Source organism: Glycine max, chromosome 8 (genome assembly GCF_000004515.6).
Source record: "Glycine max cultivar Williams 82 chromosome 8, Glycine_max_v4.0, whole genome shotgun sequence".
NCBI lineage: Eukaryota > Viridiplantae > Streptophyta > Magnoliopsida > Fabales > Fabaceae > Glycine > Glycine max.
This window is the reverse complement of record NC_038244.2, coordinates 10,450,351-10,477,929: the sequence shown is the minus strand read 5'-3', so window position 1 is coordinate 10,477,929 and position 27,579 is coordinate 10,450,351. Positions and strand designations below refer to the sequence as shown.

General features: G+C 32.6%; 5 protein-coding genes and 1 pseudogene across 6 annotated transcripts; 5 read left to right on the top strand and 1 right to left on the bottom strand.

The window, feature by feature from the left end:
• Nucleotides 1-308: 308 nt before the first annotated feature.
• LOC100814056 (UDP-N-acetylglucosamine transporter ROCK1) lies at nucleotides 309-5,354 on the top strand. Its single transcript, XM_003531302.5, has 7 exons — nucleotides 309-602; nucleotides 2,238-2,286; nucleotides 2,405-2,631; nucleotides 3,560-3,758; nucleotides 3,851-3,994; nucleotides 4,363-4,437; nucleotides 4,876-5,354. Exons 1-7 carry the CDS (start codon nucleotides 475-477, stop codon nucleotides 5,035-5,037), a joined length of 984 nt encoding a protein of 327 aa, XP_003531350.1. The 5' UTR covers nucleotides 309-474; the 3' UTR covers nucleotides 5,038-5,354.
• Nucleotides 5,355-6,533: 1,179 nt separating this feature from the next.
• Nucleotides 6,534-7,223, top strand: LOC100786080 (50S ribosomal protein L23). Its single transcript, XM_003532779.5, has one exon. It carries the CDS (start codon nucleotides 6,658-6,660, stop codon nucleotides 6,997-6,999), a length of 342 nt encoding a protein of 113 aa, XP_003532827.1. The 5' UTR covers nucleotides 6,534-6,657; the 3' UTR covers nucleotides 7,000-7,223.
• A 1,121-nt stretch (nucleotides 7,224-8,344) lies between these two features.
• LOC100784652 (BTB/POZ domain-containing protein DOT3) lies at nucleotides 8,345-12,569 on the bottom strand. 2 transcript variants are annotated; one of them, XM_003532776.5, is made up of 6 exons: nucleotides 12,326-12,569; nucleotides 12,008-12,077; nucleotides 10,410-11,308; nucleotides 9,947-10,223; nucleotides 9,718-9,846; nucleotides 8,345-8,826 (listed from the first exon to the last, which is right to left on the bottom strand). In XM_003532776.5, exons 1-6 carry the CDS (start codon nucleotides 12,451-12,453, stop codon nucleotides 8,449-8,451), a joined length of 1,881 nt encoding a protein of 626 aa, XP_003532824.1. In that variant the 5' UTR covers nucleotides 12,454-12,569; the 3' UTR covers nucleotides 8,345-8,448. The 2 variants fall into 2 exon arrangements, with proteins under 2 accessions (XP_003532824.1, XP_014634427.1); XM_014778941.3 differs by having other exon boundaries at nucleotides 12,211-12,406.
• A 1,675-nt stretch (nucleotides 12,570-14,244) lies between these two features.
• On the top strand, nucleotides 14,245-15,372 carry LOC100784122 (syntaxin-112-like; annotated as a pseudogene).
• Nucleotides 15,373-16,140: 768 nt separating this feature from the next.
• On the top strand, nucleotides 16,141-19,001 carry LOC100813513 (ras-related protein RABH1e). Its single transcript, XM_003531301.5, has 6 exons — nucleotides 16,141-16,432; nucleotides 17,233-17,303; nucleotides 17,463-17,551; nucleotides 17,954-18,065; nucleotides 18,394-18,484; nucleotides 18,597-19,001. Exons 1-6 carry the CDS (start codon nucleotides 16,316-16,318, stop codon nucleotides 18,738-18,740), a joined length of 624 nt encoding a protein of 207 aa, XP_003531349.1. The 5' UTR covers nucleotides 16,141-16,315; the 3' UTR covers nucleotides 18,741-19,001.
• Nucleotides 19,002-23,186: 4,185 nt separating this feature from the next.
• LOC100783588 (probable mitochondrial adenine nucleotide transporter BTL3) lies at nucleotides 23,187-26,786 on the top strand. Its single transcript, XM_003532774.5, has 4 exons — nucleotides 23,187-23,922; nucleotides 24,307-24,610; nucleotides 25,404-25,871; nucleotides 26,483-26,786. The coding sequence occupies exons 1-4, from the start codon at nucleotides 23,522-23,524 to the stop codon at nucleotides 26,555-26,557; spliced, it is 1,248 nt and encodes a 415-aa protein (XP_003532822.1). The 5' UTR covers nucleotides 23,187-23,521; the 3' UTR covers nucleotides 26,558-26,786.
• The last annotated feature ends 793 nt before the right edge of the window (nucleotides 26,787-27,579 follow it).

Here is a 27,579-nt window from a genome sequence, read left to right as displayed (position 1 = left end):
TGTTTGGACTTGTGATCTCATGCAAATAATTTAAATTTTAATCTAAAATTCATATTTTCTGATTAAAAAATATATCTAAAATTCATAATTATATTATTCATTTGTGTATTATCTAAATATAATTTAATTAATAAGTTGTTGATCCAACTGATATTAAATTTGATTTCAAATGTCTATGGAATATTTTGTACCAGTAAAATGGAAAAAAATAATATTACCTGAATGTAACACTTTTTTTTTTAATTGGATGGTTCATTCAAATTTCTTTGAAGTCAAAAAGCAAAAATATTAAATATGAAAAACGTGCTGAATTTGTTCCTCTCCAGTCCAGTAATGGGGACGCAACGATGTCGTTTAATAGCAGGGGTGGCAAGTAAACGTATGAGTCGTCGTTTGCGGCCGTTACGTGGAGTGAGTAACTATATTGAGCGTCAAATCGGAGAATCGAAATCGGAGGAATCAAAGCCCTGCTGAATGGCGCCACCGGCACCACCCAAGTCAAGTCAGGGTCAGGTGATGAATAATGCAAGGATTCACTTCTTTTCCATTCTCCTCGCTCTCCAATACGGTGCTCAACCTTTGATCTCCAAACGCTTCATCAGGTTTTCATTCTTCATCCTTTTTTACCCTTCATTCTTTCAATTCTATACTTTTCTTCTCGATTCACGACATGGTTGTTACCGTCGCCAACTGCCCAACCCTTGATTACCTGTTTTTTAATTTTAAAGTAAAATGAAACTGGGAATGGGATTTTGTCATCATTTTTTTTCGATTAGCTAGTTTAATTATCGTTAGCAGAATGAATTAGTTCTCTTTTCCGTTTGATCTATGCTGTGGTTGTTGGTAAGATTGGTTAGTACTTACGAAATTGACATAATTGAACAAGCTACGCTAAATTTTTAACTATATCGAAGTCGGCAATGGTGGCACTAGTATGGTGGGTACACAATCCCACTGGAAAAAATTAAAACAAAGGAAAAGAATAAGATTCTCTAAACAGTAGATGAATTCCACTTGAGCAAATATAAAGTATTGAAGAGTAAGTCCTTTGAGAAATCAGCACTTGAATGTATCCTTTCCTTTTGTATTGGTTCTTAGACATATGGAGTTTGAAGGCCTACTTGGGAATGGTGCATTGCTTTGTCTGAAGTAGGGATTCTAGAAATCCATTTAGATTGAGTTGCATTATTTTCACCTTGTTTTGCATGTCACATATTTATATAATTCAAGACAGACATGCTCGGAAAATGGGAATTCAGGTCAAGATCAGTCTAAGTGACTGGGAGTCCTTGTTGGATTTGGCTCTCTTTTTAAGTGACCAGGTGCACTTTAGAAGATAAAGTGAAGCTACATATATTATGAAGTTGTTAAAAACTTAAAATTCTTATCTGCTGCTTTTCTAATTAAGTAATTAACGGTTATAACTGCACTTATCCTCTAAAGTGCACTTTCCTCACTTTAGAGGAGATAAATCCATCCTTTTTTTGTTATTTTAGTTTCTGATAATGTTACAAATATCTGTAGGGTTGTCCATGCAGTTATTCTTACTCTAAATAGTACAAAATGTTATATAATGATGTTTTAAGCATAGCCCTTTCCTGTTTTGGCTGTTTTGCCATCTATTTCTTAAAATTTCGATTTACCTCTACATCCTAACGCATGATTCCAGTGCCAGCAAGTGTGCCTTCAGTTTTCCTAAGTAGAGATTCAGGAAACGTCACCATTAGGATATAACGTGCAAAATTGACAATTAACACAAATATATAATATAACATGAGCACTTCAATTTTAAAATGTAAGCATTTATGCATAGTTATTCTTAGTGAAGGCTAAAATTAAAATTAAATAGGCACACATGTTTCAAAAGTCAGCATTACTGCATTAGTCATTATCCACTATCTTGTATCCTGTTCTTTTTACATCCCAATTTCATCCATATTAGCACAAAAATTTGAAATGAAAAAAAAAATTGCATATCCAGGCTGGCATATCTGATTGTGTATCCAACATGGATATGATGTTAACACCAGCATTGTAATGTATGGTAATCATCATGAAACTTCTGCTTCCTCTTTTAACCAAGGTTAAAATAAATATGTCCATGTGATTAGTGGATTTTAAATTTTAACATCTTTTAAGTCATTCATTTCCTTAAGCATTAAACCATAAATTGATATACTAATTGTGAATGACCATGTGAAGCGTGTCTTATAACCTATTTTCCCCTCTTCCTGCAGACGTGAAGTTATTGTGACTTCATCTGTTTTGACTTGTGAGCTTGCAAAGGTAACTCTTGAACTGTTCTATATAGTTTTGGCATGCTTTATTATAAAACCTGTACTATAGCGTACTTTTCTTATTCTTTATTGGGAACATTCATCTATCTCTGTAATCTGCCTTTTAGGTTATATGTGCAGTGTTTTTTATGGCAAAAGATGGTAGTCTGAGGAAATTGTATAAAGAGTGGACTTTGGTTGGTGCGTTGACTGCATCAGGACTTCCTGCAGCTATATATGCATTGCAAAATAGTTTGCTGCAAATTTCTTACAAGAATCTTGATTCACTCACATTCTCAATGCTGAATCAGACCAAAATATTTTTCACCGCGCTCTTTGCATATTTCATATTGAGGTATGTTGCTACAATTACAACTGTTAATATTTCTGCTATTTTTGACAAACCCCTTTGTTCACGTTTGTGAAAGAGGATACGCCAAATTGTTATCTATGTTTGTTAAGCAAATGGTTTCACTCAAGACCTGTTGTTTCTGTATAAAAAACTCAACTAAAAGTAATTTATTCTGAAGAGCAGGAATTCTCCCAGTTTCTTGTGGTTTTGGCTGGCCAAGGTATAATTTTGTGGTTGAGTAGGTTGTTTTCTTTGAACCTACTTATATTCTTGCAGTCTGTGATTTGGTTGAGGTCATTGGCATGCACTTGGTGTTTTCCGGAACCTTCAAACTATATTTTGTTAGGTTTGGTGTATTTCACTTACTGTTTTTACTTTAGGTGTTTTGGATAGTGTTGATTTCTTGTTCTGTTGTTTGGGTGTTTCTGGAACAGTTTCAGAGGGTGATTATTGGGAGACTCTTCTGAGAGGCTTTTCTTCTCTTCTTCTCTTACTGGATGCATTTCTGCATTAATTCTTTATGCTTTGTTTGGGTTCAGCTTTTTTTGCTTTTCTTTGCTGTGTTTGGATTTTTCAACGTCTTTTATTTTGCTGGGTTTTTGTTAAAATGGGTTGTGTTTATTTGTGTTATTCTACTACTTCAACAAACTAAAGCTTAGTGTTTATAAGGCTAGCTTTAGGGGGAGTGTTAAGAAATTAGCGTTATAAGGTTATTAGTCTTATAGTTGGTTATCTCTGACCTTGTACTAGAACTAATAGCACTTGACCTAATTATTTGTGTAAATAGGAATATTGGGTTAGGGGTTTGTAACAAATTACATCCATAATCATATTTTAATCAACTGTTAGCCACCAGTATCTCTTTTCCTTCTCTAACCTTGGACCTATAATGTACTGTACACTACATGGCATCTGATAATGGTTTGTACAGGCAAAAACAATCGATTGAGCAAATTGGAGCCTTGTTCTTGTTAATAGTTGCGGCAGTTCTTTTAAGTGTTGGCGAAGGCTCTACCAAAGGTTCTGCTATTGGCAATGCTGATCAAATTTTATTTTATGGAATTATTCCTGTATTAGTTGCTTCAGTGCTCTCTGGATTGGCTTCATCCTTGTGTCAATGGGCCTCTCAGGTTACCAGAACTTTCAATTCTGTTCAAAACTATAATTCCCTGGTTGATTGATATTAATACATATATATATCTATTGATTCCTTCTATCACAGGTTAAGAAACACTCATCATACTTGATGACTATAGAAATGTCTATTGTTGGAAGTCTATGTTTGCTTGCCAGTACTTTGAAATCTCCAGATGGGGAAGCTATGAGACAACATGGGTTTTTCTATGGTTGGACTCCTCTTACTTTGGTAATGTTCTTACTGCTGTTTGACTTCTGTGATATAATTCTTAGAACTGTTAGATTGTTGTTATGCAGCCAACACACAGATATATAAAACTGAAAGGTTCAAATTTTGATATTCTGACCTCTGCCAAGCACATGCATATAACGGGGGTTTGATTAATTCCCGTACATTCTAGTTGATGATAAATTTGTAATTAATTGCAATAGAGAATAGTGAGTATGATAATTACTTGCAAATTCATAATATGAACTTTTTAGTGCCTTGTTCTGGCCGTTTTTATCCATATGCAAGAGTAATTTTGCCTTTAATAAATAGGTCTTGATTGACATTAACTTTTAAAAATTTACAGATTTTTTTTTTATTTACTGTAGATCCCAGTAATTTTCAATGCCCTTGGAGGAATTCTTGTCGGTTTAGTTACAAGCCATGCTGGTGGTGTTCGGAAGGTAAGTTTAACTTTGTGAACTATTACTGAATTACTTTTAGGATGCAGTTTCCTCAGATGAGACAGATAAAATGATCAGATGTTAGTCAGTCCTTATTTAGTTTACAATTTCCCTAGTTCACATAATAATCTGGAGGTTAATTGGATGAAACATATTACATGCATTTGTTTTATCATGGCTATTGGGGGATTTAATCTAAATTCTAACATGCATTATTAATGTTGATTAAGAGAAATTATTATTGCACCTTATCGGTGGAGCAGTAGAGGCAGTAACTGCACAAACTTATGGTACTTTGAGTAGCTTAGGAGTTGCCGGACATGATGAAAATTCTGACTTTGAAAATTCTTTCATAGGGAATATTAGGGTTAAAAATTCTTCATATTTACTGTTTTGTACGAATATACTTACAGTGGCATTCATTCAATGTGTTTGCAGGGGTTTGTCATTGTTTCTGCTTTACTCATTACAGCATTGCTACAGTTTATTTTCGATGGAAAGACACCTTCATTGTATTGCCTTTTGGCTCTTCCACTAGTGGTCACTAGCATTTCAATATACCAGAAATACCCCTACCAGGTTAAGAAGAAGGAGTCATAGAATCTGACCATGGGGAATTTATTTCATTAGTTCCCCCCGAAACTACTTTGTTTTTTTATCCAGAATATATAGCATATTGTAAATGATAGAACATAGAAGGCAAGCATTCTTCTTGATGTCTTCTGGATCTCAATAGAATTAGGATGTTATACAGAGCTATTTTTTTTTTTTTGAATATTCTGGAATCTTTAAATGATCAATTATTTGTCTCCTCTTCATTGTGTGGATAACAGGATTTCAATTTGAAATTTATATCGTAGGAGACAATGCCTGTATCACCAATGAAATTCAATCGAAAAATACTTATCGTCGTTTAATCCTTTATCTCTGATGAACTGAAGCATTAGGGTTTTTTTTTTTATTTATTTATCTATTCCTACTTGAGTAGAACAATATGGTGTCTCTCTTCGACCAGGACCATATGTCGTTATTCAAGAACATGAGAAAGGTCATAGATAAACATCGTTTCGATACACATGACATATACTCTCATCACATTTAAGAGAGACGCTACATTCCGATTACTTAATGAGCTGAAAAACAGATTTTGCATCTTTAGGGACCTCACGTTTTGAATAACTAGACATAAAAACATTGCAAACAAACTGAAACGTGTTTCATATCCACTACAAAAATAAAAAGAAAATTAATTTACGCATCTATTTATTACCAATCAAAATTTACAAAAAAAAAAGTCATTTTTATCTAATTTCTAAAATCAATTATAAAAGATACTACTAAATCATACGTAAGTGTTTTTTTTTTTGGTATAATATGTAAGTTAATAATATAAGTCATATTGTTTTTTTCACTTATTTTAACTTTCTATATATATTTTCTACAATTAAACAATTTCCATTAATTACAATTCAATTTCTTTGTATAACAAATAGTTTGATAATATAAGAGAATTGGTAAACAAAAGATTTTTGCAACTAAGAAATAACACTTCACTTAGATTTTTTAATTTTGATAGTTTTTATAAATTTTTATATTCTTATTTTTATAGTTATATATGTGTATATATATATATATATATATATATATATATATATATATATATATATATATATATATATATATATATATATATATATATATATATATATATATATATATATATATATATATATATATATGCAAGGCGCATGTTATTTGAATTGATTGATGACTTTGATGTTTAATTGGTTGATAATATAAATCTTTTTATATTAACAATATTTCGTTGTACTAAATTTACTTTATCAATTATTTAAAAGTTATCCTAAAGGTAGTCAACTGGCTTTCAACAAAAAAAACTGTAATAGAAAAAGTCGGTAAATATTTCATGAATAAATTAGAAATTATCCTATAATTGAATTTTAAATGTTTGATGAGTGTGGATTTAAATAAAAACAGAAATATATTTTCCAAATAAAATAAGCTTATGAAAATATTTATTCTTTAATTTCTTCTCTATACATTTTTAAGAAAACAAATAAAAACAAAACAAAGAGAGCGACAAAAACAAGGTACTGGGCAGAGGAAGAGGGTTTTGTTTTGGTCGTTGGCAGGGTTTAAGGAAGCGCGGAGAAAGGTTGTCTTCAAGAAGTAAGTTTTCACTGTTCAAATCAAAATCTGATGGCACACATCACAAACCTTCCCATGACGCCACTGATGCCGGCCAGCACTTCCTCAAACAACATCAAAGAAATCGCGTTTAAGACTGCTCCTTCAGCTTCCAAGGTCGAAATCAAGCGTTTCCTCGAAACCTTCTACGGGTTCGAGGTCGAAAAGGTGCGAACTCTGAACATGAAGGGCAAGAAGAAGCGTTACGCGGGATCGTTGGTAGCAAAACCCGATTACAAGAAGGCCTACGTCACCCTCAAGAAACCACTTTCCTTCTCTCAGAACCCTTACCCCTTTGGTTCCACCGTAGAAGACAAGAAGAAAGAGAATATGTTGACCACTACTCACTACTAAGTGTATAGTTGTGGGGGTTTGAGTATTCTCTTGTCATGTTGGCTCTCTTCTTTTTTTCTGAGTTCCATTTGGGCATAAAAACATAGGATGGTAAAGTGGTCTATTGGAGTTTATCGATTAATGAGGATTGTGCTGTATAAGGATTTAAAAAAAGGTCTGTAATTTTGGCTGCAATATCAAGGTTTGCAATGAAATCACAACAGTGACCACAATTTAAAATCAAATGATGAATTAGTTTCTTTCTTTTTGAACTTTTGATATATTGGGATTAACTTGATGATGAAACCCTCACTACAGAATAAAATAAAACCATGCTCAGTTTGAGAAAGAAATAGTTCTACTGTTTAGAAATGCCCATAGGGAATGGTATTTTAGCTAAATTGACTGTTGACATAAATTTATCTCAATAATTCTGCAGCACTCTGTGCTTGTTCTAGGAAGCGAGACCAATTGCTCTTCGATTATAAACTCTTTGCTGTGAATTGTGTCAAGTGTCAACCCTTTACATTCGAAATGATAAATTAACTTGTTTATCTTAAAAAATGAATTTGAATTAATATAAATTCATTTTACCCATGTATGAATAGTAATAATAATGTAAAACCCAGAATTTGAGTTTGGAAGTTTGAAGGCTGGGTGCGGTTTTGTTGTTTAGCATAAGTGTGTTCAGAGAGAAAAGTTTCTTGTAGGCTGTAGCTTCCATATACAGACAGAGACTCCCAAATGCAGCAATACAAGTATACAAGTAAACTTACCTGAAAAGAAAACGGAAATGTGACTAGATTACTGATACAAGCCCATGGACCCTAAAAATGTACAGTTGATAGGACATCAACTTTTAAGTTTAGCTTTGAAGGCTGGGTGCGGTTTACCATAAGCATCAAGAATCTCGTCACTATAATAAACAGTATGACTATGATTCCAAGAATCTTTATCTGGGAAATGACTTAGTACTTAGCTGATAGAAGGAATATGTTAATTGCTAAACCAGCGTAAGCAAACATCCTAAATTAAAATTTGATTGTGAATTCTATAAATTAGCAGCATAGTTCCTGCAATTTGAACTCACAGATATGGTTTCCTCTTAAGTTGCATTTTTCTGCAATTCTAGAGCATTTTGTTTTCCCTTCATCTGCATCTTTTATGGTTCATTGCAAAACTTATAAGTTGATGTCTTATCAACTGTATATTCTTAGGGTCCATGAGCTTGTATCAGTAATCTAGTCACATTTTCGTTTTCTTTTCAGGTTTGTTTACTTGTATACTTGTATTGCTGCATTTGGGAGTCTTTGTCTGTATATGGCAGCTACAGCCTACAAGAAACTCCTCTTTGAAGTCAACAATATCTTAAGAAACTAAATTTAGTCTATATGCTTCATATAAAGAATGGCTAGCTAGGTGTTTTTATTACAGGACTTTTTATGTTGAAACTTCAAAAATGAAAAACTTTTAAGACATGGAGAGCCTTCTTCTAGGGTTTAGTCTACGTAGAATGGTGTTTGGTGACTTGGGTGCATCCTGTCTGTCTCCAATTTCAACTCCTGCTGGTTTTGTATGTAAGGAGTTCTTAATCTTCCGCCAATTTAAACTCCAGCCTGATGAATTCTTTGGCTTGTTGCTTAACTTTTCATACTCCTGTTGTAATTCACAATAGTCATTCTGCAGTTCTACCATTTGGGACTTTACATTCTCAAGTTCTGCTTTGAGTGCCTTAATGTCCATAGTTGCAGATGTCTGGTTTTCTTCTTGTTCAGATTGGATTCCAATTTGTGCTGGCTCTTTCTCATGCATTGCTGCCCTCATCTTTACTTGCTCTGAAAATAGAACCTGCATGTTGTGTGTACTTTCAATCAGGATTTCAGGTGGCAGCTTTTATGCCAAATCATCACTCTGGTCGTATTAGCTCTAAAAATGTTATGTAATTTTAACTATAATTTCTTGTGCTACCTCACTATCTTACATCGGATGTATATTATGTGAACCAGTTCCTCGACACTGTTCTGTAGAATACAATTTTCATATTAAAAGTGGACTTGGAAAATATTTTATTCTTTCTGTTGAATCTCCTCACATGATGATTGTCATGTCTCAACATTTCTGGTCTTTAAACTTCTCTTCTAAACCAATTATGTTTTACTGCAATTTTAAGAGAAATTTTATTTCCAAATCACTATAGGTTAGTAACACAATCTTTGTCGCATAAAAAAAAACCTTTGTGTATAGAGGAAATAATGTGTAGAGTTTACTGTCAACTATTTTCTATTGGGTTAGGATTGTTTTTCTGGCCTCTCCTTGGGCATGTGGCTTCAGGGAGGGATTGGGCATTGGGGAGTGTTTCTCTTTTGTTTTCATTTTTCTGCTTATGAGGATTTGTATTATCCTTCTTACGTTGAAAAACTGCCATTCACCCATAGATTCTGTTAGTATTTAAGGGTTTTCTTATTGAAAGTAAAAGTAAAACGTCTGTGAAGTTACAATTATTTATATAATCAATAATATAATTTATCCTAAATTGGTTCTAGTGTTTAATTTGGCTACTGTGTTTGTAGAACGGATGCTGCTAAATCTGAATTGTGAATTCTGCTATATAATCATCACATCAAGTTTAGCTTTTTTGTTGGTGGAATCTGAAATTCTCAAAACTGTGGTTAATGGTCATTTATTAATTTATAATGTATGAAGCTGAAAGAGTTTGATTCCAGAGATTGCAAACTTTACCTGGACAACAGTTCTTAGGGGCAATCTCTCATTTTGTGCAGCATGCAGGCATGCATCAAGTGAGAGTTTTTCACAGTTCATGATTTTGCAGAGTCTTTTACGGTCATGCTCGGTCAGTGAAGGCTGGGTCTGGAGAGATGTCAATATCAGAATGTCAAAACTTTGTTTTATTTGCCTTTAGTTAAAACGGGAAACTGAATCACAAGAAAATAAGAATTTAAATGATGACCTTGAGGTAGGTGTCAATGGCTCTATATAGGCCATCATCATATGATCGAGTATTTTCTGGTAGCAATTCAGCAAAAACTTGGAACTTGGTAATTGAAAGATTTGGATCTCTTGCAATTTCAGCTAGGTAATTATCCAAGAGCCTACTAATATTGAATTTCCTAGTCTTCTGTTGCTGTTGAATCTGCTGTTGTTCATGCATCAAGAAGTATTCCACAATTCGTTGCACTACATCTATGTCTAGCATGGTGCATTCTTCAGATGAATTAGTCATGCAACTAATGAAGGAAAAGAATAAGAAAAGACAAAAGATAGACATTAGTGTCATTAGTCGTTTTCATAACTCTTGGGTTTTTTTTTTTAACAAAAAAAATTGGTTTAGAGGGCTGTGGAGTTAAATTTGACCTTTGGCATTAATGCCAATTCCAATGTGCGAAAAAAAAGGAGAATTGTAACATACTCACATGACCGTTTTGCCTTGATCTCCATTTTGATATCTTGGAATTAGAAGATCACTCACCTCAGCATCTTCCAACACCAAACTCACTCTCTTTTCAAGGTCTGTTGTGAGAGCTGGTGATACAGAATACATCATGGCCATCTTTAACAACTGCAACATGAACTTACACGAGACTGCATCTTGCTGAGGAGGAATAATGCTTATTAGGCTTTCAATAATTGTTCTTTGCTCCTTGCTGTTTCCACTGCTTTCTTTCTTCTTCCCACTAAAAATACTGAACTGTAGGTTACACTTTTCATGCCCATATCCTCTTAGCCCTTCTAACTCCACCTCCATTCCCGGCAGCCATCTCTTGGCATATTGCATGATACATTTACCAATGGTCTCTGGTTTGGTTCCCTTTGCCCTTATTGCAGAAATGATCCGCATAAAATGATCAATGCGGAAGGCGGCCACATCGTTGAACCACCAGCTTTCTTGATTAGGTGCTGCATCCTCGCTTGTGAGCTCATCTTTAGAAGCTTTCCATGCAATGGAATCACAGCATCTTCTTACAATTTGGAGGTTTTCAGCCCATGGAGATAGGTTTTCAGATGATTTCAGAACAGTGATAGTGTCTTTCCATGAAGAAAGCACAACAAAGGTGAGGAAAGCTTCACTCTTAGAAATGAGGTTTCCATCTTCTAGTTCTTCAGTCATCTCTAGGAACTCTGATGCACATCTTAGTGCAGCTATGTTATCTGGGCTGAAGTCTATAGGGAGGCCATAACAGAACTTTAGAATTGTTTCAAATGTTTCAGATCCACCTGGGAAGTTTTCAAGGTTGAGCACATTGCCAGAATTTGATATCAAAGGCTGAATTTCCAATCGTCCTATGTAACCGCACTTTGATATCAAGGGGTACTGTTGTTACAAAAAAAAAGTGACCAACGTACGTAATGATGTTACAGCAAAAGTAGCTATAATACAAAATATGATTAAGACATAAGTTGCTGGTCTGTTTGGTTTCTTTTATTTTTATTACAAAAAAACTTTATTTTCATTGTATTTCTTGTTTTTAGATTTTGTTCAAGGAAATGGTACTAGAAGCAGTGTTTTTGTCATTTTCACTGTTTCCTCCATGAGATCTTAAAAACAAGAAATAAAATAAAAATATTGCTACATTTATTTTTTATAATTATCAGTGAAAACATATAAATTGAAAATGATATTAAAAAAAACAAATATGAAATACCCGGTTAGTTTCCCCATGTTTTCTGCTGTTCTGTTTTCAGGACTCTTAAACCGTCTCTAACGTTTAGTGCTTTCTATCTCGAATAACTTTTTTTACCATATCCAAAAAAGTAAAAAGACACGTACACAGACCACAAAGAAAAGGAATGTGCGGTTCTTATGCTCACTGTGATAAAACTATGTTCTACACCAGTCAGTGTCACTCATTGAGACAATAGACAGTGTTATGATGCTATCGATTTCCTGTGCTCTACCCCGCTGATGATTGTTTGGAAATATGATAATAAACCAATTCAGAGGGAGAATTAAGTCAATGATTTTTTGCATTTACAAGGCTTTAAATATGTCACAAAGAGTTTGTCTATATACCTTGTGAACATTATAAGTGGTTTCCTGGACTTGAATTGAAAAATCTGTTGGGATTTGAGGAGCAATGAACCTGCACAGGACCAAACCAGAAAAAAAGAAACAAAAAGAAGAAAAAGAAAGCACATACACATAAGTGGTAGGTAGAATTTAGTAAAGAATGGAAACTAGCTCGGAAGAGAAAATAAGAGGGGCAGGGGGAGTACCATACTTGGTTGGACATGCAAATTCAAATTCATTTAGACATGTAGCTAGATATTGTTATTATTACTGAATTTTTAGCTGCCTAATCTTCTATAAAAGATCCTATTCTAGAAGTACCATGAATGTTCTCCTTTGAAGCTATCAGCTATTGCGATGAATTTGTTGGGAACTACAATGCTTTTGTCTGAAACCTTATCACTTCCATCGGAGTCTTGTTGTGCTTGCCCTACTTGAAGGGACTTCATGGTGATAGTTTAGCTAATTGCAGTAAACTTGGGATAGAGTAGACACTTCATTTTGATGCAAAGAGACAATGGTATAAGACCCGTGATGTTGTCTAAATTTAATGCTGGAAGTTGATTCTGTGGTCAGTGTAGGGCTGTAGTTAAGACGGTTGGTGACTTGTTTCTTTCCTTCTGGTTATCAACTTTAATAACATTCAGTTGTTGTGTAGAAATAATAACCCTGTGAATGTTTGAGGCCAAATATGCACACGGTGCATGGTTTTGTTTACATCGCTTTATTTTATTTGAGTTTTCTCTTGTATTATAAAGTTTCATGCAGGCTTTTCTTGTCATACACTTAGTAACAAACAACAATCCAAATTGTTCTTTGTTACGAAATGCATCTCAAAAAGCTTGCACGAATTTTTATCTTGAGTTTCTGTTAAATTAGCAATAATATTTTTTTTCTTTTTAATTTACAAGTAACCAATAAAATGAATGCATGTGGGATTCGTGCGGATTCGTTCCATGACTCGTTCTAAGAAATAACATTGCTATTTAATTTTATGATCAAATATTAATTTTAAAAGTATTAAAAATAATTTATATTATTGCAGAAAAAATTATAGGATATCTCTCTCCATTCTTCTACCCTCACCCCTCCAATCATTTTTACCTATTTTATTTGGGGGTCAAAATCATTGTAAAATCTAGGAATGTTCAAATTCAAACCGATCCAAAATAAAAATCGAAAATCGTTAAAAAAAATGAAAAATCAAACCAAATTGATTCTTTTTTAATTTGTTTGGATGATTTTTTTTCTCAAAACCGTTTGTTGTTTGTGTTGAAACTGAACCAAACAACAACACTTATATTAACCTTTATATTATTTTAGTGTTATGCGTTTTATATGTATATCACTTGAGTTTCATAATATTTTATAATGTTATGAATATGAAACTTTTATAATATATATCATTTCCTTTTTTAGGAGAACTTTTTAAAATATGTTTGACAAATTATTATTATAAAATGTTTAACATATTAATAAATTTTATAGATTGTTATTAGTAATTTTTTAATATAATTTATTTGAAATGATAAAAAAATATAAATTTTAATGAAATAATATTTAATAAAAATTGTAAAATATTAGTTTGATTTAGTTTGATTCAGATTTTATTTTAAAAAAAATCGAACCAAATCAAACCACATATTATAGGTTTAGTTTGAATGATTTTTTGATGAATAACAAATCAAATCGAAACGCGAACATCCTGTTAAAATCTATCTTTGATTATTAAGAAGGATTTGGGCCACTATTTGTCCCCCTTCAACCTTACATAGTGTGACCGATTTGGCGACTTGTGGCCTATAGGCATTGTACGTCTATTTGGCATTTATGGCAACTCGCAAATTCTTCTACATGATTTTTATTTTTATTTTTATTTTTGGAAAAATAACGTACATAAAATCGTAACTTAGTGATGAGTATAAACTTCTTTACTTAGTACACAGTTGCGAAAGTATGTTTTGTGAATCATAAGCCCTTTTGTTATTGAAATGAGAAATACAAACATATGGGATATTTAAGTTTCTGGATTAGAGAAAATCAGTTATCACAAAAATAGAGAGACTTATCTCAAAAAAAGAGGCTACAAAAATTTCATCTACTTTGAAATCTTTAGATTTAAATTCGTTAATAATTTATTCACACCTCCTGGAATTTCGATCTATGATCCTTTGCAAATACTTGATTGTAAAGGGCTTTACTAGCTTTAAATCTCAAAATTTCTCATAAAAAAATACTATATGGTCCAGAACTACATTTCCATGATGCCAACCAATTTTCATGTAACCAAATTTTATTTCCTCTTTCTTGTAAATTGAATTGAAAACCTTGGTTAACTAATAGGTAGACATTGATCGAAACCATAGACCCCAATAATTCCTTATGTTCTCATTCCATTCATGCATTCAGGGTTTTGTTGGTTTTGCAGAATTTTGCAAAGATAAATGATTTAATGACAAAATCGTTCCAAAGTTACGCTGAACTGAAGAAACAGGCTGAGAAGGACGACCTTGAAGACTCTCATGACATTGAAGCAGGGAAACTCGACAAACCCACGGAAGACCATAACCACCTCTCTCAGTTCTTCCAAGAAGTTGAAGCAATCAAGGTTGAAATAGAAGAGATCGCGAACCTCTTATTGGACCTTTTGCAACTGCACGAAGAGTAGACAAAGTGCACTCACATTGCCAAAGTCCTACGTGGCCTAAGAGACCGCATGGTGTCTGACATGGTTGCCTTGTTTTGCAAGGCAAGGATCATCAAGTCAAGGCTCGAGGTTATTGACCAATCCAACATAACCAATCGCACTTTATCAGAATCCTACATAGAAGTAACCCAAATAAGGTTGGTTGAGTGATTAAGAAAGAAAGAAAGGAGGGAAAAAGATCACGGATTCCATTCTCCTAATAACATTTGCCAATAAAAAAATTGATATGACCAGAATGTCTGTCACAAATGGTTTGAGGGCAAAACTTAGGGTCATGTTGATGCATGGATTTCAGTCCTTGAGAGACAAGTTTCTCATGGAGAAAATGATTTCGAGGAGTCTCAAAGTTGAGTTTATGGTTGCTGCAGCAGGGAAAACGGATATTGATAATGCTGATTTGGGTGTTAGGCATGAGGAAGTGATCATGGATATCCAGAGGAGTTTGAATATGCTTGACCAGATTTTTGTTGACATAGCTATTTTGGTTGAGACCCAAGGAGAAAACTTGGATAGCATTGAGGATCGTGTGGCCAGTGTTGTTAACAATGCTAACCAAATGAAGAGGAAGAACACCAACACAGAATGGCTCTGTTGGGTTCTTGTGGTGATGCTGCTGACTGTGTTTCTTTACTGGGGGAGAAATTTGGAGGGAGTGGTTTAGAGTTTGGAGGTTGTGAAGCCACTTTCATTTCCCCTTTAACGTTTCAGTGATTATTGGATTGTTGGGAACAATTTAATTGATTCAAATTTGTTCATGAGAACTAGAATTTACTGATGAATAAGGGTTTATTCTGACTTTTGCATGGTTAAGTTAATTACATTTGTATTAGTTAATATTATTGACTATTTTTTTAGTAAATTATCATTTTAGTTCTTTCAACTTGGAAGTTTTATTTGTTGGATTGGGTGTTTAAATTTTGTGTAACTAAAAATAAAATGTTTATATAAAAAATAGTATTATAAAAATAATGTTCTTTTACTTGAACAGTGAGAGTTTTTTTAAGAGAAAAAAGTTATGCCGTAAAAGTATAAATTATTTTGCACTCTGTCAATGTATTATTACTAAAAAAATCTAATTGAATCAGGTCTTTATTTTGAAAAGGAAACTGTTGCATAAAGAGAGAGAAAAAAAAATGAGGCAATGAGAAATGATAACATAATATGAAATATGAAGGCATGTAAATATCAAGTTGTTGTTTTTTAAAGAAAAAAAAGACATGTATTCTCTGAAATAACGATCATGGTTGGAATGTCTTGATAATCTTAATAAAGAAATGGAATCAAGAAAATGGGGGCAACTTTGAAGCAACTTACTCTTACCTTATTTTGGGGGAGGGTACATATATGAGATATGTGGCAATTGACATAAATAAAATAAAATAATTTGATAGGTACAAATTAGAAAGTTTGCGTGACGCGGTATCGTGGTTGGCGGTTTTCTAATCCCGTATATATAAAACGCATTGCACTCCACCATACATTACGTTAAATTTGGTCATCCTTTCCTTCTCTCTCTTTCTTCTGAATTTTGTTGCGAGAAGAGAATTTGGTAGATTCAGATCTGCGTTGTGTGTGTGTGTCTGAGAAAGGAGAAAAGGTGAGAAATGGCGACGGTGTCCCCTCTCGCCAAATACAAGCTCGTTTTCTTGGGCGATCAATCCGTTGGCAAAACCAGCATCATCACCCGCTTCATGTACGACAAATTTGACACAACCTACCAGGTCTATCTCATTTTCATTTTCATTTGCCGTTGATCTCTGTCATTTACGACATGCGTTTTATATGTGCATGTGATTTCCCTCACGTGAATCAATCTGTGAAATGAGTTCCACAGTAAATTTTGATGTAATTTGAATTTGTTAAGACGTTTTGATCAACGATAATTAGGATTTAGGAGAGGATCAAGAGGAGATAGATAAATGTGCTCTGAATTTTGTGGCTATCGGATTTTCTTGTGTTTAAACTTATCTCTCAATTTTAAAGGGGAAGCTGAAGTGGAGGCTTGGAATTAAACCATTTGTTTGAAAAGTCTGTCACATTATCAATTCTGGGATCGCCATTCATGTTTTCAGTTGGTAAAATGCTAGAATGGGAAGAATTTTAGTCATTGAGAAGGGCTTCAGTCTTCACTCAAGATCCACATTGTGTTGGTTTTTAAGAGGCTTATTTTATTAGATTTCTGATTGCTTGTAATGCTTCTTCTTGTTTAGGAAAATGACTGGTATACAGTCCATGGGTGTATACACCTAGTGAAAGTTAGGAAAATGAAGAGAGAAAAGAAAGACGATGTGATCTGAAATAAAGAGAGAAAATGAAGGGGAAGAAGTACTTTGTAGGTGTGTGTATGAAGGTGTATGAATATCATTATTGTCTTGTTTATTAGCCATAATATAAATTTATTTTTAATGGACATGGAGGCTTGTTTCCTTGGTATATATTTTTTTGTTCTGTCAAGGATCCACAATTTTTATTCTTCCTGCTGCTAGATGGCTGACAAAATATTTTGTTATCTAAATTTCAGGCAACTATTGGTATTGACTTTTTGTCAAAAACAATGTACCTTGAAGATAGAACTGTTCGCTTGCAGCTTTGGTAGGATGAATTCCTCTTCAAATCATATATACAAGCTCAGTCTTTTTATATTTGTTTGTTTATTTTTCAACAATTATATTAGAGTGCACATTGCTGGTATGCCTAGTAGGCATTGTTTATTTTTACAATTTCTGAGCTTAGTATATGTTAACTTCACAGGGATACTGCAGGGCAAGAAAGATTTAGAAGTCTCATTCCAAGCTACATAAGAGATTCTTCTGTTGCAGTTATAGTATATGATGTTGCTAGTGAGTTTTATATGTTCTTTTATATACCACTTTCATTATCTAATTAACAGGATTTTTTATGGATCTTTTCCTATTTTCTCATGACATAACTTTTCCAAATTATTTGACCATGTAACTCAAAAAAGGGTTTTGTAGCGCATGAATATGTTCTTTAATACTTATGTGTGAGTGACTGTTCGGGTCTTGTTTTCTGACACATTATGTCGTTATTGCATTCATTTCCCTCCCTGTTTGTGCGTGCGTGTGCTTGCTTGCACTCATGCCTGTTCTCCTTTGTTTTCTTTTTATCTTAACTGTGTTTGCATGTATATTTGGAAGTGCTTTAGTTCTCATTTTTCACAAGTAATAAAAATTGAACAGAAATTTATAATTATTTAACCTGGGTAAGCTGTTCTTATGCAGACAGGCAATCATTTCTGAACACTAACAAGTGGGTTGAGGAGGTTCGTACAGAACGTGGCAGTGATGTTATTATTGTGTTGGTTGGAAACAAAACTGATCTTGTTGAAAAAAGGTGAGTACTAATTTGGTCTATATGATTCTTTAATTTATAAAAAAATTAAATTCTTAACTGTTTTGTTAAGCGGAAGTTTTAGTGTTTTGAACCTTCTATTTTAGTGTTTACATATTCTGTTTCATCCGAAAACTGTAAAATTCAGGTAAATTAAATATAGTTTTAAGATGGCTTAAAATTTATGTCTGGGCATTGGCTTTGCATGCATTAATAGTTACAAAGAACATGAAATCGTTTACCAGGCGGCCTACCCTTTGTGTTTGTCATTGGCGTATTGTGATTTTACTCTGAAGTTTTTTTTACAAGAGCCATTTTGATACTTGAACAGGCAAGTTTCTATAGAGGAAGGAGATGCAAAGTCCCGTGAGTTTGGAATCATGTTCATAGAAACCAGTGCCAAAGCAGGCTTCAATATCAAGGTGAAAATTAGTGAATTCTGCATCCATCCCAAATTGATGGTCGTTTCTCAACTTCATCTTCCTTCACATGTTGGTTCTTGTGTCTAATTTTTTCTGTCAATGCAAATTGCAGCCTTTGTTTCGTAAGATTGCTGCTGCCTTGCCAGGGATGGAATCTCTTTCTTCTACAAAGCAGGAAGACATGGTCGATGTAAATTTAAAACCCACGGTGAATTCATCCCAGACAGAGCAACAAGGAGGAGGTTGCTCATGCTAGAGAAGACTATTCTCAAAACAGCCAATAATTTGTTCACTGAATATAATTCTGAGATTGGCTGCTTAAATGGAATGATGGAACTGGAGGAAAAGTGCTTTCATATCAATGATCCTTCAGTTTTTGGGTGAGGGGGACAAATTGCAGTAGGTATTGATGTACGACACAAACATTGATAGTTATTTCGTTTATTTGTTATACAATTAGTCCCTTGATGTAAGAATACAGGTAATAAACAAGCTCTACAAATTGTTCCTCCGTCCAGCCCTTTTCTTTTGGTGGCACTCATCGTCCTATCCAAAGCAGAATTGCCTGGGTTTTAGGGGGTGATTATGGATCTTGTTTGACTTAAAGGCTCAACCAACCTGACTACTGACCGAACCATTCTATAAAACTTATCTCTTTAACACACTCGACCATAAGAGCGTCTTAGAGAATCGGTTCTCGGCATTTCTCTTTTTAAAATATGGTTTTCTAGCATTGAAAATTTGATTTTTATAAACTAACTCATTCTCTATGGAATAGGATCTTAGGTTTTGATTTTCTCAACTTGATTGGACCCGAACTAATTTAATCACTCATAATTTTTTACTTTTTGAATATATTATTATAAAATATTATTGTATATTTTTAAGAAATTCTAATATAAGATCATGTTATTTTGGTAAAAAAAAAAAATGTCACTTGATTCTAATCAAAGCAACCATAAGATTGAAAAACTAAAACAGTATCCTGGAAAAGTGATCCTAACCCAAGAAAAAGGCTTGATATAGAAATTGAAAAAAATCGTAATTTGTTTTCCATTTGGGCTAGTGAGATGAAATTTGAGGTAACTTATAGTATGTTTAGTGATAAATTCATAGTCAACATAGATCCATGTTGTAACTAATTTTTGGGAGGCGGAAGATATACCATGTAGACATGATGTGACAGCAATATGCATGAGAGGGATGATCCAAATGAATATGTTTCATCGGTGTTATTTGGTGGACACACGGTTTTTCTTTTATTACCTGGAAACCTTAATTGTGGACTTTTCTTGAAGAAGTTGACAATACTTTGTAATTACAAACAGAGGTGGGATGTGCTTTTGGATCATAAATAAACATCAAAATGGACACATTTTTTTAAAGTATCAACATACACAATTGACACATGATTGTTGAAATATCAAGTGAGAAGTTAGTTCCGCATTGGTCAAGAAAGGGCTTAATGAATGATATATATAAGATATGTGATCCATATACCAAATGCCTAAGATTTTTGGTGAATATATGGGTGTTTGATATTTTAGATAGTCGTTGTCACTAGTCCATTAATATTTCCAAGTGTTCTCTTGACTCCCAACAATTATTGGTCTTAGGATCAACCGCCCTCACCTATAAATACCAAGACCCCTTCTCAGTTCTCACAAAGCAATGATGTTGAATCCTTTTGTATTGAAATTGTTTTCTCACTTAATCGTTTGAGTCTTTACAGGTATCATTATCTTCTCAATTACGCTGTGATTAGAGTAACAACATATTCAAAGAACCACCCAATTTAGATTCGGACCAAATTCCTTAGAAGTAGAACTATCTCATATCAGATATCATGGTTTTTCATTAATCGTAATTGAAGATTTATTGGTGAATAGATGCGGATCTCATTATTTAAAAAAAATAAAAATTGGAACAATATACAAGGAATAAAATTAAAAACGTTCATAAAAGTTCTCAAAATATACGTATATGCTTAGACAAACGACTTGGGCATTCCCAACACTTGCTTGATCCAGTTTGTTTGTTTTTTCACTGCAAAAAGAGAATTATATTAATAAAGCTGAGATTGGCACAAGAAGTGCAACCTCAGCCACCAATTACAGAATTTTTTAAATGAAACAAAGTACTGCTATATAAATGAAACCACCACCCCTTTCGTAACACATTAGATCCTCACAAAAGCCCCTCTATATCTATCGAATTTGTTTGATGTAGTTAGGTAGTTCGAAAAATTAAAACAAAGAGTTACAAATAAAAAATACGTATCCCCCAAAAAACTTGTTTTAAAATTAATTGAGATTTATACTTAAATAATACAAAAAAATGGCAACAATATAGAGTTGTCAAAGTTTTATATTACACATCCTATTAATTTATTATTTTGTGTCTTGGTTGCATGGAGAGGCACTATGCCCCAATAATAATAATAATAAAACTACGTGACAACCGTATGAAGGAAAAAGACACCAACTACATTCTGAAGGAGAGCACGGAGGTGGCTGTTCCAGCAGATGAAAGCCTAGTTATGTGCATGTTGCGAGAAAGATAAGCCAAGTAATTCACAACTCAAAAAAACAAATTAAAAAATGCCAAGATGCCAAACGCCTTGTATGAGAATACCACGATACTTTACTAGAATAGAAACTACAATAATCATGTTTGTTTGATCGACCATGTTAAAACTTAGTTTAGACTATAGACAACAGAAATTCGTTTTTTTTCGATGTGAATAATACATGCCTTATATAATACTTTTCTCGGTTCTTTTTATCCATTAATAAACTTCATTTTTGTTTGTTTGTTTATTTATTTATATATTTTTTAATTATACCATTATCAATATCATCTGGCTAATTCTCAAATACTTTATAGTTTATACACTCATCATAAATGAGAAAGAAATAATACTATAAGCGGCTACAAATAATTTTAACATAAATCAAAAGTACTAATTATATATCTTTAATCAAGAGCAAGGTCAGGATATTTGATTATGTGAAACAACACACAACGACAAAAAAGAACTACTAGTCGGATACATAATAAGGTGAACAGACCAATTCCAAACAAACTTAAAAAATGTTCATTGTGTAAAACTCCAGAACATAATAATAGTAAATACTCATACAAGCAAGTTGACGGTTAATATTTTTTATAATTTTAAATTTTATACTTGGGTTTAATTTGTATTGTTGATTTTATGTTAATGTATTATATTATTTTTATTTTAAAAACTACTTTTATTACTAAATTACTTTCTGTTCTTAATATTAAAATAATTTGCCAAATAAAATTAATTAATAATATTGTAAAAAATTATTAATTTACTTAATGATAAGTGTAAAAATTAATTAAAAAATTAAAAATAATTTAATATTATTTGATAAATTTTAAGTTAGTATTATTTGTTAATATTAGTAACAAAACATTTTAATATTTTTCTTGAACAAGATTTTTATATAATTTAGGGAATAAATTAGAGGATATAAAAAATTAAAAATTAAAACAAAGTTAAATAAAAATATAAGAATTAAAAATATATTTTTCCCATAAAAAATATCATATACACAATAACACAAATATATGATTTAAAAAGAATATATATGATGTCATTATCATATAAATCACATCACTAATGATAATAAATAAAGTATACAATATAAATGTATGCAATGTATTTAAATCACATCAAGATACCAAATTATCAATAAATTCAGTTCATAAAGAAAAATAAAGTTGTGGTACCAAAAAGGAATTAATAAAGAAGGTGTCGTACAGAGTAAATGTAACTCAAAGAACGTAGATAACAATCATTGTCCTTTCATAATAATAATTTTTTTCTATAAATAATAATTTTATTTATAAAGCTAAGAAAGTAATATTCTAAAAAAATAAGACATCTATATTAAATGAAATTCAAATATAATAAATAATTTCTTACGAAAATAATTTTTTATTTAAAAAATTTTCATATATAACTAATAAAATTAGTATAAATTTGTAAAAATAAAAAATCTAAAAATTTACAGAATTTATAATAAAAATATCATGAATTTTAAATTAATTATTTAAACGGATAGTTTCAAAATAAAATTACATATTGTCTACTTTGTATATAAAAAAATTAAAAATATAACAAAATACATATACAACAACAAAATTAAAAGTTACACTAGAAATCTTAATGTTATATTTAACAAAATTAATTATTTTATAATTTGACCAGTTGGTTAGAGCGTGCACAAGACAACCCACAAAGCCCACAACAAAGAAGGGTTTTAGGCCCACCGCAAAAAACGCAACAAGAATGTGATACTGTACGAGTGAGAAACCGACATGGCCACGCACGCACCATACTATACTAGGCTATTCAGCTATAATAACAAAGGAAAGTTGCATAATCCTATTACCCAAAATTTAAAGAAGAAAAATCATCTCTCTTTAAAAAAAAAATCAATGAAGAATTTTAAAACTATAGTAAAAGTCGAAATACAAATCAAATAAAAGTAAACAATATATTAAATTTGAAACTTTAATAAGATATTAAATTTAAATTTTGTTGACAGGAGAAGATAAAATTAAGAAAAAGACTCATCATTGATCGTTAAGATTTTCAACAGAAATTAAATCAGTCACAAAACTGATAAAATGAGGGGAAAAAGAGATTTTTACACCGAAATTAAGTACACGTTAATCTCAAATTCTCAGCAGTGAAAAAAACGTTTTCCGCATTTTAAAATGAACATGATTAGTTAATATTTAAATAATAAAGACGCATAATAGCACCAACCTGGAATGAATATACTGTTACTAACCGGAGACGAAGGCCAGCATTGTTGATGCGGCGGTGGAAGCTATGCTCGCAGCACATTATTCCCTTTCCTCTCTCTGTCAAATATTCCATTTCTTCTTCACGAAATTAAAAAGCCTGAAAACTGACCAGATCCTTTTCAAACACTCTTAGTCCTACGTCGTACCAAACACAAACTGAAACAATAACCAACGACAACAACGAAATCTGCAATGGCCCACTTAATCATACAACCGGAATCCTCCTCCGATTCGTTCTTCCCCGGTGGTCTCTTCCTCCACCCTCACACGCTTCCTTCATCCTTCGCTTCCTTCATTCCTTCAGACCATGTAACAGTATCATGTTTTTTTTGGAGGCCCAAAACAAGGTTGAGGGTCGAAGAGAGGCTTTGCGGCGGTGCGTTCTTGTCGTTGAGTTTGTCCTTTAACGGAACCGGTGCGGATCAGAGGTATGGTCGAGAATCGGGTGAAATTCTGGGACAGCATCACAAGGTGGAAGATGATGGTGTGTGTCAAGAAGAGAAAGAGAAAGAGAAGGTTGGGCTCAATGGATCGGGTGCTATGAATATGACCAAACATCTTTGGGCCGGTGCTGTTGCTGCCATGGTTTCAAGGTCTTCACATTCATTCTTTTGCTTACTTTTCACACTCAAGTCAATAAGATTCGTGATTCAATGATTGTCAATAAACTTAGCTATGCGCTCTCATTGTAAAATTTACATTGTCAAATAATCAAAAATCATTATTGGTGTGACTTATCAAGTAGTTATTATAAAAATTTTAATAAACTTACTATACATGAAATTTGTGATTGTGATTCGACAACAGTATACTAGACTTTTACATTACATTGTCAGTTTATGTAATATTTATTTTTCTTTTATTTAGTTTATCTATGGATCTATGCTTGTTTTTTTGTTTTGAAGCTTTTTTAACAAATTTAGAAGGAGCATGTGGTATAAATTTGTCATGTGGCTTTATTCTGTTTGGTGTATCAGGACTTTTGTTGCGCCTCTAGAGAGACTTAAGCTGGAGTACATAGTTCGTGGTGAGCAGAAGAATCTTTATGAGCTCATTCAGGCAATTGCAGCTTCTCAAGGGATGAGAGGTTTTTGGAAAGGGAATTTTGTGAATATTCTTCGGACGGCACCCTTTAAGGCTATAAATTTTTATGCATATGATACGTATAGAAATAAGCTGACAAGGATGTTGGGGAATGAAGAATCTACTAATTTTGAGAGATTTGTTGCGGGTGCTGCAGCTGGGATTACAGCCACCTTGCTCTGCTTGCCCATGGACACTGTGAGTGGGAAACTCAGGATCATGTTACCTGTATCTGTTCTCTCTTGTGTTTACATTTTGAATTGTGATGCTCTGAGGAGCAATACGATAGGATAGGACTTGTATAACTTTATCGCTAATGTTCAAGTATAGAATATAGATAAAACTTTCTTTGAACTGTGATGCTCTGAGAAGTATGATATGATAGGTATGAATTAATGCACGCTTGTCTAGTGTGGTGTATATAGACAGATTTTATGTGATTGCAAATGAGTTTAATTTGCAAGATGCTGTAGCTTGCTACATTTCAAGTTCAATGTCTTTTAACTGGTGTACTTTATGCTAGCTAGTTGACAAAACTAAAGAGGATCGGTTGCTGCTCTTCTTATCTACCCATCTTTCTAAAATGATTCTATGAGTTCACTAGATGCTTAGTCCCACTCTTATCTGCTGACCAACTATGGTTGTTTATTTAGAGCTCTTAACATTTGCTTCATAAACTTTGGAAGTTGTAAGCATGTCTTTGGTCATAATTATTGCATTCTTACCTTTGATGTATATGTTCCTCCATGATGCTTCTTGTTTATGGTGTAATCATTGTTAAATAACAAAAACTTAAATTTGAATCATGTTAAGAAAAAAAAAAAAAAAGCATGCTTAAGGTTGTATTTGAATACCAGTGTTCATGGTCAATTGCACAAAAAAGTCCTTGTCAAGAATTTCATGTAGCCTACTCAAGCAAACTATTTCAATGTAGTACATTTTTTTTTATTGAATTTTGTTGTACTTGCATTCTAAGAGTGACTTCTTTCAGATCAGGACGGTAATGGTAGCACCTGGTGGTGAAGCCTTGGGAGGTGTGATTGGTGCCTTCCGCCACATGATTCAAACAGAGGGCTTCTTTTCTCTTTACAAGGGTTTAGTACCCTCCATTATCAGCATGGCACCTTCAGGTGCTGTCTACTATGGTATTTATGATATTTTAAAGTCAGCATATCTGCATTCACCTGAAGGAATGAAAAGAATCCAACACATGAAAGAAGAGGGTGAAGAGCTGAATGCACTGGAACAACTGGAATTGGGTCCTGTCAGAACTTTATTATATGGTGCTATTGCTGGTTGTTGTTCTGAAGCTGCAACTTACCCATTTGAAGTTGTAAGGAGACAGCTTCAAATGCAAGTTCGGGCAACAAGGTTGAATGCACTGGCAACTTGTGTCAAGATTGTTGAGCAAGGAGGTGTTCCCGCCCTCTATGTAGGACTTATTCCTAGTTTATTGCAGGTATGGCTTCTGTTCTTGATAATACGCATTGATCCATAAAAACTGTTCTTTAAATTTCAATAAAAAGGTAAAACGAGTGTATGATAATTGATAAAGTGAACTTATTATATTTCATAAAATTTGAGCATATGCCCCATAGTCAATTTTATTTTTTTAAATCAATGCATTAAGCGAAATGGCCAGGCACGTACAGTGGTTGGTTTCGATGAAGTTTCTTACTTGAACATAAAATTCTTATGAAAATGTGTATTTGTCATGCACAGAAGCTGCTTTACAACCATGGCTGTGAAAATAACAGCACCGTGAAATAGTTACTAACAATTTTTAAGAAAATAACTGTTTTTCTCCTTGTCATCCAAAGTAGTGCATATCTGCAAGATAAGGGAGGATTAACGAATTATTTTGCATGTATTAACAATGTGTAGATTGGATAAATTGTTCCAAAGCATCCTGTCCATATGATGGACTTGTATGGAACTTCTTCATTCTTTTTGTTTCTCCAAGTTTCGGGACTTGGTTTTCATCTTAGTCCATTTATGACAAGTACTTAAGAACTGACAATCCTTTTATTGATGTTTTAATATGGTATTTTCAATTTTGTGACTTTTCAGGTGTTGCCATCAGCTGCTATTAGTTATTTTGTTTACGAGTTCATGAAGATAGTTCTCAAAGTAGAATCAACATAGATGATTATGCCAGCAATACTAACGCCAGATATATATATATATATATATATATATATATATATATATATATATATATATATATATATATTTGATCTTTGAAGATGGGAGTTTCTCTCATTTCCTTAATCATGGTCACCCTTGTTTTGTGGGTGTTGCAAAGTTATTATATGTAGGGGAATCGAGGGTGTCTCACACAAACAATTTAATGGTGTTTTTCTGTTGGATTTTACTGATTTTATGTTTACTCAATAATAATCCGAAGAAAGAAAAAGGAATGGGGCATAAAAAAAATTGATGCTTGGCTAATTAGATTTGAATCTTCCTTCATGAAGCAAATCCTAAAAACCATTATAATAGTTTTTTTTTTTATTTCGTAAAAAAAAGTTTTTATTTATCATTCTCTTCCAACATAATATTGTGTCAAATGTTGTAGGTAATAGTGTATAGAAACTGCTATTTATAACAAACTTTTTAAATAAAATTTTTTTCAAGTTGATATGCAAATAAAAATCTATTTATTATCATGTGTGTTTCAAGGAGTGTTGACAAGATGTGTGTTTGCTTTGGTGTTTGGATTGTGTATATTTTAATTTTGACATCAAAGGAAAAAAAACGACACATAAATCATAATATGTAACGTCTTGAGAGACGTGGATCTATTGACGTATGTCTAAACAGGTTTTTTTTTTTTTTTTTTATCAAGAGAGAGTATTTTTACGTTTAATTTTTTTCAACTGGGTGATTGTTAAAAAATTATTCAAAATGAGATAAAGCGCTGCAGGTGAATGTTAAAATTACTCATGATTTCATTTTAAATTTTTTTTATACTTTGAAGGTCGTAAGTAATTTTATTTTTTTCGGTTTTACAACTTTGAAGTTGTAAAACCTTTTTTCTAAACAAAAAATTGTTTAAGTTTTTTTTTTTTTGAAAATATAAAAGTTTATACTTTTTTATGGTTTATTTTCTTCTAATTTTTTAAAATTATAAAAAAATTATTTAAATGTCAAATAAATAATTTTAA